The sequence below is a fragment of the Lepisosteus oculatus genome, chromosome 5, assembly GCF_040954835.1.
Source record: "Lepisosteus oculatus isolate fLepOcu1 chromosome 5, fLepOcu1.hap2, whole genome shotgun sequence".
Taxonomy (NCBI): domain Eukaryota; kingdom Metazoa; phylum Chordata; class Actinopteri; order Semionotiformes; family Lepisosteidae; genus Lepisosteus; species Lepisosteus oculatus.
The window spans coordinates 7,710,039-7,727,992 of NC_090700.1; the positions used below are offsets into that span (position 1 = coordinate 7,710,039).

The following is a 17,954-nucleotide window of genomic DNA, read 5'->3' on the forward strand; positions in this document are numbered from 1 at the left end:
GCTCTTAAGCAAATTGGGAGGTTTAGGGTGTTTTCATTGTATTGACTTGTCTTCTTTATTTTACTGTTTAATTATTTTTGTTGGCTGTAATTACTGCTGAAAAAAACAAAGTCAGGGGGCCCACAAGAGCAATAAAAATAGACTGTACAGATCTATCAGTGCTGCACTTACCCATCACGTTTTAAATTATAAAGATTAAATACCACATTCACCTGTAGCCCTGGATCTAGAATTATTAGCATAATGTACAGTATCTACACCCACAGGAGGATGAGTAAATACCCAAGATCACACAAGATCACAGGCTAACGTTAATAGACATTTATTATGTATTCTGTTATTTGTTTTCTTTAATGAAAGCATCTGTTGTCATCCCTTGAATTTTATTTTATCAGGTTGTTCATTTACATTAGCTGCATTATTATTATTACCTATTTATGGAAGATGTTGACAGTGTCAAGAATATACAATATTTGCGAGGCTCATATTGTAGCAGTACATACAGTATGTGAGATAAAAATGCTTTTTTATTGTCAGCAGTTAAAGAACTTTAGATTAAGTTCTGTGGTTTTACTTATATAAAGTATTTGAATATGCCTTGATTAAGAAACCCAACAGTTTCCTTTCAGAACAGTATAGCCAGAATTTTAATTAGCTTTTTTTGTTCTGCCCTTTATATTTCTTAATTTTTTTATCTGTCTCATTTTCAGGCCAGTCCTGCACCAATAATTGTGAACACAGAGACATTGGACACTGTACCATATGTAAGTATGGCTTCTTCTTCCATTTTTTTTATTGTAGGATAACAATTGACAAGGAAGAGCTAAAGTGCAATATTGTGATAGCAGCTGTTAGAAAATACTTTGCCAAAAATGTACTTGTTTTATGTAATTTAAGATAATCTATTAAATGGGAAGATTTTCTTGTAAAAAAACAAATACCTTTCAAACACAGCTATTGGTGAACATTTGCCTTAATCAAGTTTGAAGTATTTTATGAACATTAATACGCTGTAATCTCGCAATCTAAATGTAGTTAATGTATGGTGAAGGTGGGTGATACACTCCAATACATTTTTAAATGAATCTTTCAGTGGCAAGAGAGAGGCAGTGTCCCAGTGGACAGCAGTTAGTAAAATAATGTGGGGGAAATGTACTGTATTACACAGAGTTGTTCTTAACAGTTGTGGTAACATTTACTGTACAGTATATTACATAACTAAGACTTGTCCATTAACAAGACATGTCCTGTAACAAAACACTTTTGTAAAATAATTGTGTAGTTACAAAAGGCTTTAGAGGAAGAAGACAGAAGTGGGCAACAGCAATTGAAAACCTGGTCATGTGAACTGTTCAGTTGTCAGCAGATGACGTGATCAATCACCAAATGATACAGCACAGGAGAAAACAGTGGTGGACAACTAGAATGTACACTGCATATGGAAGAATTAGGATCCAGGAGGCTATGTACTGTAAGAAAAGCAGCACAGGACCTGAAATACAGGTGAAAACAGGACAATGGAGAAGGTGGTTTAAGCTGTAGGTTTATCTGATTACATTACATATCAAATTTAATCTGAGCACTGTGGTTAGGTTTTAAGGAGATGACAAAATGGACAATTTGACTTACTTAAGTTTCTCTTTATTTAAAAAAATTCTCAGGGTTTGTGCTATGCTGAAATGTTTGGTCTCGAAGGTTTGCAATGACATTTCTTCTGGTTAAATATGTAAATTTAGTTTAAAAAACATGCTATCAGTGTGATGCTAAAAGATTATGAAGAAACAGGGAGTGTGAAGAAAGTAATAAATCAATGACAAAGACACGCCACCGTGGCACCATTACAGATGATAACAAAACTGATGATACTGATACTGCTTTTATGAGTTTTTTGTACTCATATTGCTAATTAGGAAGTGTTGTAAAAAAAGATCAGAAACTATAAAAGCAGCTTGGTGCTTGTATCGTCATAGTTTTATCTTTGATATCTTTTAGAACGCTATTATTTATTGAGAGATATTTTCAAGAGCAAAAAAAACTTCAGACTACTTCTTAGCTTTTAAGAACAGAAGAACTTAAAGAATGGTTAAAATTGAGAGAAGGCTTTTTGCCCATCTAGCCTCTTTGATAGTTAGTAGCTAATTGATCAGAGGATCTCAACCGCCATTTCTTTAAAAAAAAGGGTATCAGCTTTAACAATATGGTTTGGTATTAAATATATAATATTTCCATTCTCCTTTTTTTGCAGCTAAATTTGGTATTTGTGTATTGCATTGGTCATTTACACTTGCTCAATGGATTCATCTTTAAAATCTCACATCACACAAGTAAATGCAGAGGTACTCTGATTTTGGAATGGATTTTTTTTTCCATTTAAAGAATTCCACCATTAAAAATGGCTTATAGTCTTAAATACAGTTCTTAATTTAAAATAGTTTTGGAAGTGCATAGTAATTCACAGAAGCAAATGTTTTTTTTTTTTGTTGGGGACAAATACATATGTCACCTAAAGGGTTTTTTAAAAGACCTTGTGTAGCTAATGTGAATTGTACTGTAAGTTACTTAACATTTTAAAATAAATGTCAGTAAATATTATGGTTTCTTCCTGAATGACCTGCCAGGAGTCTTTAATGTTTTTATGTTTTTTTATTTAGTTCATTGCTTTCCTGTGTGGAAAATAATCTGAAAGATTGAACAGTTCAAAAGAGAAAAAATATAGCACCTACAACTCAGGATAATTAAATACCACTGTTGGGTCTTACAACCCTTATAAAATTGTGTAAATCTCTGGAAAATTAAATCCAGGAATGAAGTACTTTAGAAATCATTTGAAAATGGTTCCTTGGGCATCTTTGAACCTTAGACTGAAGGATAATTGATTTTTTGTCTTCTTTCACTGCTTTGGCTTTTCAATAATTTATAAACATATTTGTTGGCAGAGTTGAACAATTCTCTATAGATTTTAAGTCATCTGTCTCATGCAGTGTTTTTATCCTCTAATCAGGTACAGTATACCACATCTTAGCAAATTTCCTTCTTTTCTCAGCATTTTGATTTAATAAGGAAATAAAGCTCATTTTAAATGACTTGTACAGTACCTACACATGCCCAGATAAACCCCACACCCTTCATTTGCTCATTTCTACTGAATATTTGCATTTCTTCAAGTCTTAGACCTTTGAGATTTTGATAGTATTTAATGTACTGTACTTCAGATTCAGCTGACATGTGAGCAGTATTTTGTGCTCACATGTCTCTTCTATGGTGTTAACCATTACCATGAAATAGCTCTAAACAGGGCTGCTTCAAAAGTACTCCATCTTTTTTGCATCTTGACAGGAGCAGAAAATATCTACTGTATAAAGCAATGGAGAAAGGGAATGCATACAATACAGTATGTACCCTTTAGCAATGCTGGATCTGGCTGATACATGTAATAGGGACTTTCAAGAAAAAAAACCAACATGTAGCAACTGAAATATGTTTAGGACTTTGCTCGCACCCGAAGAAGGATCAATAACTGAAATGCTTTTTTTTCTACTTTTCAGTATGCAATCAACCTGTACGTCTTAACAGTTGCTGTACATTATCTTTTCAAATGTGAAATTAAGACGTTTATTTGCTGCTAATGACAAAATGTACTGATGCAAAAGTACATCAATGTCTGTGGTAGACCTTTACAGGACACATGAACCACACTTCACAACATGCTAAACACAGATAACAATGCACGTAACTCAATTAAAAGCGAAATTCCTGTATCATGGATTTGTTCTGGGTACTTTATGGAATGGTTGCATGCTCATGAAAACTGCACCTAAAAAGTTCAAGAACGTTCACTGTATTTTTTATTCTTATTCTGTATTTATTTTTATTTTTATTGCACACACACATGCTCAACACATACTGTAACATCATGTCCTCATCACCATTCTCCCACACGGATGCCCATAAAGTAGGGCAGTAAAAAATAACTTAATGGGCTGCACTCTTTTTCAACAATCATGCAGTTCACAACAATCAAAAAGCAGTTTGCATGTGTTTAGTTACATTACGGCCTAAATAAAATGTAACATTCTCATGGGCCTTAAATCACACATGTACTTACTTATTACTTAGAAAAGGACATTGAATAGACTGCCAGCTCAAGATTAGGCTTGTCATTAAGCCAGCTGTGACAAGGATACCCCAAGCAATGACACGCAGATGGCCAAGCACTATCTGGATTGATGGGTTCAGCCTGCTGCACAATAGTGATACCTGAGACTTGTGGTGGTCTAACTGTAGTGTAATAAGAAAATAAAACAAAACAGTCTGCAGAAGACTGGTTTCCTTAACTGACATTGATTAATATCATCATGTCTAATAGGACAGACTGTTTTGGTAATCCTAGGGATGTGAAAATTTGCAGTGTATTCTAGAAATATTGTGCAATATGTTAAAGGATCCATTGACAGAGTGATTCTGTATCTGGAAATAATAATAATAATAATTAGTAATAAAAATAAATAATGTGTTTTGAATTCCAATAATTTTATTCACAAATTTATTTACATATTTGTATAGGATAAAGGAAGTCCATACTAAAGCCACAGCTGTTCAATAGGCCAGAACTCATCTTGTTTTATATAATTATAACTTCTGTATTTGTATTGATACTGTACATTATTTTGGTATTTGTAAATTACAGTAGTAGTGCACTTTTTTCAGAGTGTTACTGTTATTTAAATTTACACTGGCATCATCTTTCAGCATTCATCCAAACTTGATATTTTTTTAATTTCATAGGTTTGTCTTTTTAAGTTTTCAGTTGGTTGCATTGATTTCACAGCTATAAAATATCTTGTCTTATATAAAATATCTTGGAGTATACAAAGGAAGGAGTTGCAGTTGAAATGGTAACAGGAGGAGAAGTAAATCTAGGATAACCAGCAGGATAAAACAAATAGGGCAAAAAGCTTTATTTAGAATAATTATGATACTACATGTACCATAAAGTTTTGGAGAAGAGACATCAATATCAAACTGCATAGACCTTCAGAATTTATTATAATTTTAAATTATTTTAATGAAATAGCAGAAAGAATGGGATAGAATAGAATACTATACTGTATAGACTTTTTCAAGACAAAACCTAAGAAGATTGGCATGTGCAGTATGATACTTACACAGTGGAGAATTAGCATGTAAATGTGAAGTCATACTGAAGGGAGTACATTTATAGTATGTCCTCTCAGTGAATTCAGTGAACACTTGTTATGTGCCTCAGTGCGTTAGACCATATTCTAAAAGGATCATAACTCAAAATAAGAGAACGCTCACACCATGGGACTGCTGTGCTAAATTGGTACCTCTGCAAAGTGTTATAACAAAGATTGATGGTCTAGGGTCTGCATGTAAGCAGAACATAGGATTATAGCTTGTTATGTTCTTTTAGTCATTTCTGGTTTTTTTTTCCGTGGATGTTGGACTCCTTTTGTCATGGATGTCGGAAGGGACGAACTGTGGAGAGGCAGGAGAGTGGAAAAAGACCCATAAGCGTAGCGGCGGAACAGAGTATTAGCCTGGGCTCAGTAGTTCAGGAGTCGATTAGAAACCAATGCCCTCAGGCAACGGACGTGGGGGGACCTGGATGCTAGGCGGGTCTCAGGACATCTGAACGTCAATGCAGAGCGAAGGTGAATGAGTGACCTGAAAAATATATAGCTCCAGAGAGAGAGAGACACCGGAAGGACAGCAAAGCACAGGAAACTAGGGACAGGACAGAGAAGGAGCGCCCTCTGGCTGCAGAGGACGTGACACCTTTACTCTAGGCCACTCATATCTGAATCCTTAATACTGTGGCATAATCAATTCTTAACATTGAATGCAAAATAAAATGAGGGAAAGGAGTGGGCTGATTTCCCTCTGGGGATAACCCAAATCTCTAATGATAACATCTGCTGAATTAAGGAGATAGAATATGATAAATGTTGCTCACAAGAAAAGTAGATCATGTCCGTTCAAGGAATCGCTGGCTACTAAAAAGACAGGACAGAAAGTACAAATACTTTCCCAAGGGAGGGGCGGGAAATTGAAAACCAACTTTCTACCCACAATTTCTGCAACCTGGGAAGAGAACATGATAATATTGACCCAAAATCTCTAATCATACAGATCTGGTAACTGATAAGGGTTGGAGGTAAATCTTTAATAAGAGGGAAGCTTAACATTTGTCCCTGTTCTGTAATGTGAACAATCGAATCACAGAAAATAGTCATGGCTTACAAGAGACACATTCTTTCTTATCTTAGCTCTGGTCCTAGTTTTGATTAATTGGGTATGATGGCAAGGGCAGCATAAAAAGCGCAGGGAGTTACTTGAATAGAGAGAATGATTTTGAAAAGAATATTAGCTCCCAGCTCCAATGAAATGTAAAGACAAGAGTTTGCACTAAACAAATCTCTGCTAAGACTGGAAAGTGAGAGAGAGTCAAAATTAACATAACCTGGTCAGCTATAAGTCAATAGGAAACCCTTTAAGAGTTTGGTTACTCTAATTGCCATTCATCAATTAGAAAAGGAAAAATAAAACTCTTCAAACACAATACAATGCATTCTGCAAGCAGTGCTGATGAATGGCAACAAGAATCTCTCTATAAAAAATAATGTACATAAGAATCAAATTAAAATTAGCAAATAGCTCATGAACTTTAGATGTATGTGTGATGAAGACAAGGATATCATCAATAACCTTTATTTAACTAGATTATATCAGATTAAATCAAGTAAGACAAGATAAGAACAACTTAGGCAACCTAGACAGGAGTCTTGAAGGGAAATGCAATTCGTTACAATGCATTTTGTAACAATATAAATTAATTGGCGGTATTGCACAATTTTACAAATACCAAATTAAGCACAAAATCGTGAACTTTGTGAAAGTACTCTATGGTGAACATGTAGCCACGGGCGAGAATTTGAGCAAATTGCTACATGAAGTGGCCCTTCCTGTTCACTAGTCAATGTGATGATGTAATGCCATGTTTGAGTGAACAGGTAAAGGTTGTACAGCAGACATTTCACCACAGGAATGTTCCAACGTGATCTACATGCAGAGTTAACAAGTCAGTTGTATTAGTCAGCAAAACTGTCTCAAAGTCAAAGGCAATATTTCTACTGTATTAAAGAGATGCATTCACAAACCTGTTTGTTTACAATGTAATAGGGTCACTTCACCTCACTTGAAGCTTGGTTGCCTTGTTTTGAATCACAGAATATGGTGCCATGCATACCTGGAATTTTCATCTATTTTGTGATGCAAATTGGAGGTTTAACACATTACAGTGTACATTTTACTTTCATTGTGGTTTGAAATGCACTCGTCAATGGCGATTCTTTCAAAATATAGCACTTTGTCCTAACTTTGAATAGTCAAGTACTTAAATGTTTCTTTTCATTTAAATGCCCATTGTGTATGTATGGTATTTCATATTCAGTCATATTCTATGAATAAAAATCACCTCTTTGTTAAAACAGCAGTTTTGTTACAAACAGCCGCCTGTGTTTGTTCAACTTCACCATAGGAATCTCTGTAAAAAATTATTCCTGCCCACCAAAACCAGGATCTATCACTATGGATAAAATGAAGTGGCTACATGGAAGACGTGAACAGATGCTTGTCTGTTGTTCATCAATTGCAGTTCCTCAGTTGAACAGTATGTGGATATTTATTCTGCATTGCCCAAGGCGTGCATGCTAATTAATTACACCTGGAAGCAAAGAGGTAACTTTAAGCCAAACACCTGGGGCTTCTGCAATGTGATAAATGATTTTTTAAAAGAGCACTGGATCAAGCTTTGGTCCCACTAAGAGTATAATGACAAAATATCTGGATACACCTGTTAATGGTGATTATCTAAAATGGGCAAGTGTTACTAAATAATGTGACTCACAGGGCTTGCAGTAATATTTAAAATGACAGTGTACAGTATATGGTTTTCTACTATTCTACTGCTATTGCACACTAGAGCAGACATAAATATTTACCAATACTCAGACTAAATGCTGTAAATATTTTCAAGCATCCTTGTTACCTCAGAGGGGAAAAATGCTTAAATAAGGTTTAATTGATAAAATTAATTATCCTTCCTCGTATCTTAGTTGTGTTAGAACTGTGTGAAATGTACTGTATGATATCAGTCAAAAAATGAAAATGAATAGTTCCACATCTAGTTTGCAGCCTACAGAGTTAGATGTGGATTTAATTTAGCATTGTTCTCCTCATTTGAATTGATTTAATAAAATTAAATTACCCCTGAGTTTGTTTAGGAAATGGTATTGCATGAAATCTGTATGGCTGTAAATATTTAATAGCTTTCAAATTGTGGCTTAGAGCAGTGGTTCTTAACCCTGGAGGACCCCTGTCTCTTCTTTTTTCTCCTATTTCTAAGGATGGGGTTAATTAGTGTCCAGCCTTAACCAATTTCTAGTCCTGTGATGTAAATATTTGGAGTGTTTGAAATAGTATCATTCCCACCTGTTTTTAATCGTCAGAAATTGGTCACCTATTAAGAGTTATTTTGCCAAACAAAGGAAGAATGTACCAGGGAAGCTAAAGGAGAGAATGAATGGAGTTATTGCACGTTTGCTAAATTTATTTTCCACAGCAAATCTATACAGGCTATTTTATACATCATTGAAACCATAAACTGAGTGCAGAAATAGGTTAAAATACTTTATAAAAGCAAGAAGTTCAAATTGATAATGACTTTAGTTGGACCAATATTCAAAGGTAGTGACACTTGATAACCATTGGCTTAGAACACAGGAAATGGGCCCCAAAATGGATTAACTAAAATTGAGGCACCTCCAGTCCATTATAATGTTCCAAACACAGCTTTTCTGGAACCAGCTCCTTCACTATTTAATTGATGATTAATAGGATCAATCTAACCATTGTGGTGTTGAATTGATGCAGTCAGGAAGTGCTGCAAGTTAAATAATGTACAGTAGGCCTGAGTGGAAGTGTTTTATATTGACAGACATTTCTGTATCCCTCCAAAAACTAAAAAAATGTTTAGGCATCTAGACATAAAGCAACAAATCACTAAATTATTGAAAGTAAAATAAATCTGTTTCTTTTTTTAATGTCCATATAATGGTATGGAGAAACGTGCAACAGCATGTAATAATTTTAATAAAAACAAGATAAATAGAAAATGTGCATTTTCTAAAACTTCCTCTTCTTAGGTCTGATCTTTTTTTTTCATTAGGTAAAGTACATAGCTTGAAGTTTGACCTTTTATTTTGCACACCCTTATTTAGAATTATTCTTACTAAAATAAAATACTTTACAGCAAACAACTGCTTAGCTATGGTAGAACAAAACTAAGCTGATGATTCTAGTAGTTCAAGTACAGTAGGTAGCTGCACCAGCATGCATAGGCAGCAATGGAACAGGTAAATATATATTCCAGGCTGAAAAGAGAAGAAAAGAAACACAATGTTTTGGCTGTGGAGCCTTCTTCGGGTGTTCCTAAACTGATGATCAGTTATTAAAGCAGTGTTTAAACAGTGTTTGAGTTTTTGGTAAGGTGTTCCAATTTCCTGATTTTTATAAAATATACAGATTTTCCCATTTCCATGATTTTTTTTTCCTTTACAATCTCAATTACACCTCTCTATACTATAGTCAATGTAATTTGTATTCCTGATTGATTTGTGTTTTAAAGCATATTGGTTTGTCTTTGTGCCCTGGCAAAGCCCTGTTGACTGTTCAGAATGCATTGAGTGTTTGCAAAATTATCAGCCATCCTGCATAAGTAGAATTAAGTAATGATTAGCTTTTCAAGTCAATAGATGCATCTTGCACTCTGTTAATAAAGAGGCTGTTGAATCAGCACTGTGTTCATCATACTATTACAGTACATTTATAAAATTATTTTTCCTTAATACACAATAACATGTTAATTGTGATGCAGCTAGATTATTTTTTAATTGATCTTCTTAAATATCGGAACAGTTTTATTATGTGACTGCATTTTCTCAGTGTACCTATAAAAAACTATATCATGCAAAGTTATTTTTCATATTAAATCAGTTATAACAACTCCTACAGTAAGTACAATAGCAGTGATCAGTGGATATGTAGAAACAACAATATAAATTTTCATTGTCTGACAACAGTTATCCATTGTCCGTATTCTGTATATTATCCTTTCATGATATACAGTGCATTATCATTCACTGTGACATATACAGTAGAATTGTGATGAAACAATCATAAAACGTTTTGAATTTGAGCAAATTTGTAACTACACATTTGAAATTAGAATGGTCCTACCCTTTCAATTTGTTTTGTACGGGCATATTTACATATCTTTTACTAAAACATAGATTCCACACTTCAAATTGACAGAGTTGAGAACTAGGCCAAACAATCACAGTTTGTGATGCTGTTTGATGGGGATAATTATCATGTAAATCCTTTCAGAATTAACCCTAAACAATGAGATGGTGCTGATATCCTTTTTTGTTATGGTGATCAAAAAAGAATCACAATGATGATTATGATTGTTATCATCATCTTTAGGCTTTCAAGTTACAGTGAAATTATATTCCAGGTCCAGTCTTCACAAAAAAGATGTGCTGTAGATTTTTTTTTAATTGATCAATTTGTCCCCAATTTTTATCCAAGCTAGTAGACACCTACAGTAGGACAAGGCCTACAAGCATTTTGAGCCTGCTGAGAGGCCTTAAAATGAACAAATTCGACCTCTGAAGACTAAACAAAATTTTGCCTGCTGTTTTTTTGTTTTTCATATGCTTGTCTGCTGAGTGGACACATCAAGAGATATAAGAAATGTGTTTTATTCACACTCAAAGCCAAGGGGGTTAGCTTTTATTTAAGACCTGAACCAGGCTTCTTCTAAGTTCTGCTGCAGAGATATAAAAAAATATTTAAAGGGAGAAAATTGGCTCTTGGGGTCTAGAATGATAACAGGTTCCATTTATTTTTTCTGGTATTATTCATATTGGTGTTTCCCAATCTATGTAAGGAAAATTGAAATCTCCCAGGATGACTACTTCTTACTTTACACATTTACTGATTTCTTTATATAAGGTTGAAATATAATTGACATCTACAGTAAATCTGATGATCTGAAGCACATTTCTGTCACTACACTTTGAATAGTTTGAGTCCAACATATTTAGCTTTTCAGACATCTACAGATACATCTACAGTAGAATAGGTTCGTGTGTCTACAGTTAATGGTCATTTTGATGTGCTGTGTTCCTGTACACCTGCACATTTCCCAATTATCCTTTCTCTGAAGAGGGCTGTATATCCACTAATATCGTATGCTTCACTATAACATATGTTATCCATATTTCTGTGATTTACTGTACATCAGATGAGCATGTAAACGCAGTGTCTCTATCTGTCTCTTGCTATTTTTAATGCTCCTGTTTTTAGTAAAAGCATTTCGTTACCTGGTCATTTGACATTTTCAGTTAGAATGTTTCCAGATTTCTGGGAGATCCTTTCCTCTTGCTGAAGGGTGTCCATTTCATTCAGGTGTAATCTATTTCTGTATAAACAACCTTTGCAACTTAGAGTTGAATATGGATGAACTATGGTAATTGTGGTTTTAATACAGGTGGGGACTCGAAAACTTATTTTAATGGTATAAGTTCTCATGAAAATACTCATACCTTTATTAAAGATAAAATGTTATTAGTTTACAGTTGAGATTCAACTGTTTAAAAAATATTTAATATCTGTGTATTTAACAATATCATGTAGTATTGTGAGCTTATTACTCATTAATGTGCCATCATTTACAGTACTAGATTTGAGAAAGGTCTTGAGAATGGGTCTATTGATTAAAGAGTTTTCATCTGAAAGACACTTATTAAAAACTGCTCCTGCTCCATTTATGATGCTACTTAATAAATATTGCACATTATAAAGTAGTTTTGGATGCAAACTTACATGTAGGAATGTAAAGATTGTTTTACACAGCACTGACCAAAACAACCAGACAGCCATGTTAAACTAAAAAAAATCACAAATGTTTTGCTAAGGGAAATATACAGTAAATTGATGCTTTGTTTTTCTTTTTACCTTGGGGTACTGTATTCAAGGTTATACAAATCTAACAAATTGGAAGCCACCTTAAGAACAAAAAACATCCCTTGTTCAGACTTAAAATGCACATTCAATCTGACTATGCAGATGCTACCATGCTTTAGATAATTAGGTCACATCTTCAGGGGAGCAAGATGTAAAGGGCACATTTTTCTTGACCGGAAAATATTTCTGACACTGTCCTCAACTAATACATACTGCCTAATGAACAACAGCAACATAAACCCTTATGTGACTTTAATTTCGTGTTACTATTTGAGCTTCTGGTGTCTAAGGCTTTTAGTGGAGCAAGTATTATTTCTGATCTTTATGTCTTTCTTTTTGCTGTTATTGTCAGCTTTTAATGATGACATATAAGGTTTTCAAAATGATGTGAACACCTCCATTATTAGCAAGATGCTTTCCAACATCAATCCTCTGAAATTTGTAGAATGCTAGCTGTTTTACTTATGTTGAAATCCCTTGGTTGTCTTAGTATTGAGTGTGTGGCTCATTTCCATACTGAAATATTTCGTTTGAAATTGTGATTATTTCAAACTCGCCTTAAACAGCGTCCCACGTGCCATTTCATTGAATCATTTTCACTTACTCGAGATATGTATTGCCGATATTGTTATTCTTCCCCTGAAAAGCAGGTAGTGAGGGCTCTGAGGTTGGTGACCCAGAAGGAAGAATGTCAAGTGAATGCTATGAGTGGAAATTCAAGCTAATGTCTAAGACATCAACTGCAGGAAATAAGTAGGAAGATAAAAAAATATATTTAGGTAATATTGCCAGATCTGAATCACAAGATAATGTATGGACATAAAGTTGTGAAATATATGCCTCTAAGGTGATCGTTTATCCTTAATCTGAAAACAGCTCTTTCTCCTTTGTTCCCCTCACATTGCTTTCCAGAACCATTGCCAGTTTTGAAAAAAAAAAAGTCAGGATGCTTGGGACAGGCCTAAAATATATATACTGCAAATACTAGTTATGTACTGTGTACTTTGTAATGTATATGTCTTTATATGACAAGTTTAAAGTATTAGTTTTATTGTCCTTTATTCCAGAAAGAATAGGGTCTATAAGCTTTATTTCTGCTATATTTCCCTCTGTTAAGGGTATTGACTCAAAATTTTATAAAAGGCATGGCTTATTCTGTTAACAAATTAACATTGTTATGAAGTCTTGCCAAACCAGCTGTTCTGGTAGTTGGAGGACTGCTACGAAATCAACTCTATGGAACTTCGAAATCAGAAATTATTTAAAATCAATCATTGTACAAGAGCATACATTTCAATGCGTATACAAGACCAAATACTATTCTAATTTAGTATACTAAAATCCTCCTTTAACTTCGGAAGCCGTGGTAGCTCAGATGACAAGGCTGGAAGGTCCAGGGTTCAACCCCAGGTAGGGGCAAACGATGGAACTTCTTAAAGAAAAAAAAGTTGAAAATGAGATCTGAAGTCCATAGCTGCAATGGGCTGACAGTGACTTAATGAACAGATTACAGAAGGCTTTAAGGCTTGTCTCTGTTTATTTTGTCAGCAGCAGGGGACCCAGCTGTAAATTAGCGTGCTCACTGGGTTTAAATTGCCCATGAAAGCTAATTTTTTTTCAGCATGCCATAGGTTGATAATCACAAGAAGAAAACAACCTCAAATCGTTAAAGAATTTTAAGGTCAAGGGCTTTTTCTGTCAAAAAGGGAAATCATATACTTTATTCACTGTGTTTACTGTTCGAACAGTGTAGAAATCAAACATACTAAAGTGTTGACAATGGCATAGGGATGAGACAAGAATTGTATGATTTCTTTAAATTGTATATACTGTATAACCACAAACTTCATAATAGTGATAAATGCAGCAGTTACTTTATTTTGCCATGAGCTAACACTGAGCTACTGTATATAAACACATCGAAATCAAAGGCAGTTGCTTGAAAAAATTACATTGTTGTTTTGTCAGCATTGGTGGTGGTTATTGTTTTATTCGCTATGACCCTTTTTTGCAGTTCTAATGTGAACGTACATGTATGTATACTCCAGACATAAATATTCATTCACATATGGCTGCCTTCTTTGAATATCTATGTACTATGCTGTGGTGGAAAAAATGGCAAATCTTTTCACCTTTGAGTTCATTAGCAAGCTACTGTTGAAAAGAAAATTATAGCCATCATTATTGAAGGCAGCATTTCTATCCGGCATTAGTGGTAAAGCATTTTTGAAATAACATTTTATCGTCCTTGAAACCAGCTCATCTTGGCTGAGACAGGTTCTGAATACATTTTGTCAGCATGTTTGTCCTGTATAAGCCCAGGTCCATCTTAGGTTGTCAGTTTTTAATTAAAACTCTATATGGTTATTGGGTTTGATACATCATTATGTAAATGTTGTACAAGGAGTGTTTTAATGATAGACTTGAGTGACTCTTATTAAAAGGTTCATTAAAGCTAGATTTGATTAGGTTTTTTTAGACAAAGTCCTCTCCTATCTTTATTCATCACCTGTTCTACTGTCATGATTTAATTTTTATCTTCTTATTATGGATATATAAGCCAACACTTTCTTCAATAATCATGTAAGATTATTTTTTTCTGATATATATATAAATTAATCAATAAGCCACATTTTATCAGTTTGCTTGTCTGATCAATATTACATTACCGCTTGACTTCAAATTCATAGCTGAGTAAGAGAAAGAAATTTACAGTTACATAGTACAGTTCATCCAGTTGTTTACCATATATTTTACTTTTATAGATGTTCTTTATTAAATACACATTTGCTTTTCATTGGAATGTACTTGTTCCACATCCAATTTAGGGTTTCACTTCTAGGTTCCTAGCTTTAATGTGAAACTCAGAGTTGGTGATATATAGCCTCTGATCTGGGGGAGAAATGGAGTATTGTGATGTGGGTGAAAAGTTCTTCTTGTTTTGAAATGTGTTTGTTATGTTTTTAAGTATGTTTTGCAGGGCTTTGCATCAGTAATGTCAATCACTTAAGCATTACTGCAGAATACCATTGTTTGTGTCAACAAGGTGAAACTTTTTGTAATGTGGTAGTTAAGTAATCCCTAATGAAATGGTGTGATGATATCATTGTACAGTTTTCTCCAGATACTCTGTGCAATGCAATTTGCATTTAATTAATCTAGTTAGAAATAGAAAAAATGACTGTGATTTTTCCCAACTAAGCTACTTCCTACTACATGAACAAATCTATAGTTTTTTTTTCCTGTAAATTGTAAAAGCATTTATAGGTCAATGCTGTTCTTCTAACCTCATTTAAGGTTGTATTGTGTGCAACACTGCAAGCAGAGATTGGCCTTTGTCATATTTGTCCTAAAATATGTTTGACATTTAGCTACTGTAGGTGGGCTTGCTACAGCCTAAAAAAGAAAGAACGCTTTAAAACAAAAACTGTGTGACTAATGCAAGTGTATTTGGGTGGAGAAACCGTATTGTGTTACAGAAAGAAAACAAACATTCATGACCTATTAAAGTGAACGCTGGGTCAAGTTTTTTATTAAGGGTATGAATATTTCCTGGGGGGAAACTGTTTTCTTATGGATTAATTAAGGTATTCTTTCCATGTACAAAATGATTGAGCTATAGACCTTTTTTAATTGTGAAACTGATCCAAAGGAGCAGAAGTGCAGTTTCAATCAATCAATTTTTGTCTTTAGGTAAATGGAACAGAAATTGAATATGAATTTGAAGAAATTACACTGGAAAGGGTAAGTGTTATCTTTAAATATGATTGCCGATAATTATAATAAATAAAAATAGTAGATAGTAAAAATCTGATGATAATTATTTTTTATATTAAGATGTAGTCACTGAAAAGTATTTGTTTCGCACCTACTGTATAATTTAATTACATAAAAGATGTGGAATGATCTTTTCTGAGGTTCATTTGTATGCATTACTGTGCAAGTAGGATTAATTACATTGAAATGAGACTTTTTTGTTATTTCTGACTGATCCTTAGAGTGTTCTTTTGAGACTCAATTTTTACCATACAAATGTATTAACATTTTAATAGAGACTAGATAGTCACAGAACTTTGAGTAGTGCTGTTCCTTGGAATAACAAAATACTTACGTTATGTAATCAAATACAAAAACCAAGTGCTTAAAATTTTGTCCTTGTGTTGAGGTAGAATTTATACAACAAGCTCATTAAACTATTGTAAGAAAAGTCATTCAATAAGACATTATTTAATTAACACAAGAACAGTAAAAGATAAGACTACTCCCAACCTCAGTATCAGCATGACTGAAGGCTGCCTCTTGTGAGACATTGCGCAAAGAGGGAGATGTTCCACTTCAACAAACAGCAGAATAGTTCAGAGAAAAAAACAACAAAGCTGGCTCATTGATGGACAAGCCATGTCCTATACGGCAGGAAGCCAACACAATGGCCCAGGACTGTCACATCAGTTTGATCCATCTGTGTAATCATGTTCAGAATGGGGCTGCAGGACTGACAATTCCGGGAAGAAATAACCTGTACATCAGCAGAATGACTGTAGCTGGCTCTCTGCACAATAATACTCTGCAGGTTCAGTGGCAGATCAGGTGTAACGTGATGTAAAAAATCGCCGTCTTCTGTGGGCCAGAGAACCTTTTAGGTGGAGGAAGAGAGTGAAAAACAAGTGTTTTAATATTTGATTCATCTGTGAATGTTGTTTTCCCCTTAAAAGATTTGACAAAAAATATTCTGTGCAGAGATATAATGATGATCATGATATTGACTCTTGCACTCTCCAAGCCAAACAATAGGTTGGTGGAAGTGTGATGATTTGTGGAGGATTGGCATGATTTAGGGCAGTATAACTGTGCATTAATACATTGATATGGTCTTGAGCCAATAGGTTTTCCTTTCTGGCAATCTGACAGTGTTAGTTTTCCAGTAGAACCTTGCAAGGCCATAGTGCTCAGATTACAAAGGCATGAGTGCAGACAATGTCAAAGTCTGGATATGGCTTGACCTAAATCCAATAGAGCATATGTTGGACCCAATGGTCAATGTCATCAACAAAAGGTAACCATAACTATACAATTTCTGCTCTCTAGCAAAAGTGACACAAAGTCCTACAAACTTTCTGCCCATGGTCTAATCAGGTCAACATCTCAGTGTGATGCCAAGATACTATTAGTGCCAGGGAGGTCATACACATTACTAACTTCATTATGTTTTCATTTTGACAGTGTCAAACTGAAAACATATCATGCATCTTTGATCTGTATGTTCATCCCTATTTTCAGTGTTGAGAATTTTTATTGTATCTGCTAGACCTGAGTACTGCATTTCTTTTGCATCAGTATATGTTACGCAGTCATTTGTGTTGCATTCTCTTATATACTATACATTATCAGAGTCATCTTCAGGGAAAACCATTACAGATCACAGCTGTCTTCCTAGTGGAGTTTATTGGCCTGTTGTGCCCAGAACATCATTCTTTATTATACAGTGATCTACAGTATATGTGAACATAAAGCTTGTAAATGAGAGGCCATGTGGTCCATCTAGCTTGTTCGGTGAATGTTGGTTGTAACAGATGTGATGATGACACTGTCTGTAAATGTTTCATGATGGTAATAAAAACATTCTTTTAAGCTTTATTCTTCCAGAAACCCCAGCAGTAATACATGACACCACTGTAGAAAGAAACAAAAGAAAACTTTCTCTGAAATAACTAAAATCAAACCTGTGAAAGATTTATTTTTGAATTAAAGCACTCCTTACAATATTCTTCTTTCTCTCTCAGATGAGGCAGAACCATCTATATCTATACCATCCTTTTTTCTGCTTGCCCCTATGTACAGTA

General features: G+C 34.3%; 1 protein-coding gene across 31 annotated transcripts in view; it reads left to right on the forward strand.

The window, feature by feature from the left end:
- Positions 1 to 17,954, forward strand: part of dlg2 (discs, large homolog 2 (Drosophila)) — a 276,018-nt gene that overhangs the window by 168,106 nt on the left and 89,958 nt on the right. For all 31 annotated transcript variants that reach the window (XR_011189623.1, XM_069190023.1, XM_069190039.1 and 28 more), the window contains 2 exons: positions 711 to 764; positions 15,808 to 15,858. Coding sequence is in view for 30 of the 31 variants with exons in the window: in XM_069190023.1 (XP_069046124.1) it covers positions 711 to 764; positions 15,808 to 15,858 (105 nt within the window). In the remaining variant the exon portion in view is untranslated. The remainder of the gene's footprint in view (positions 1 to 710; positions 765 to 15,807; positions 15,859 to 17,954) is intronic.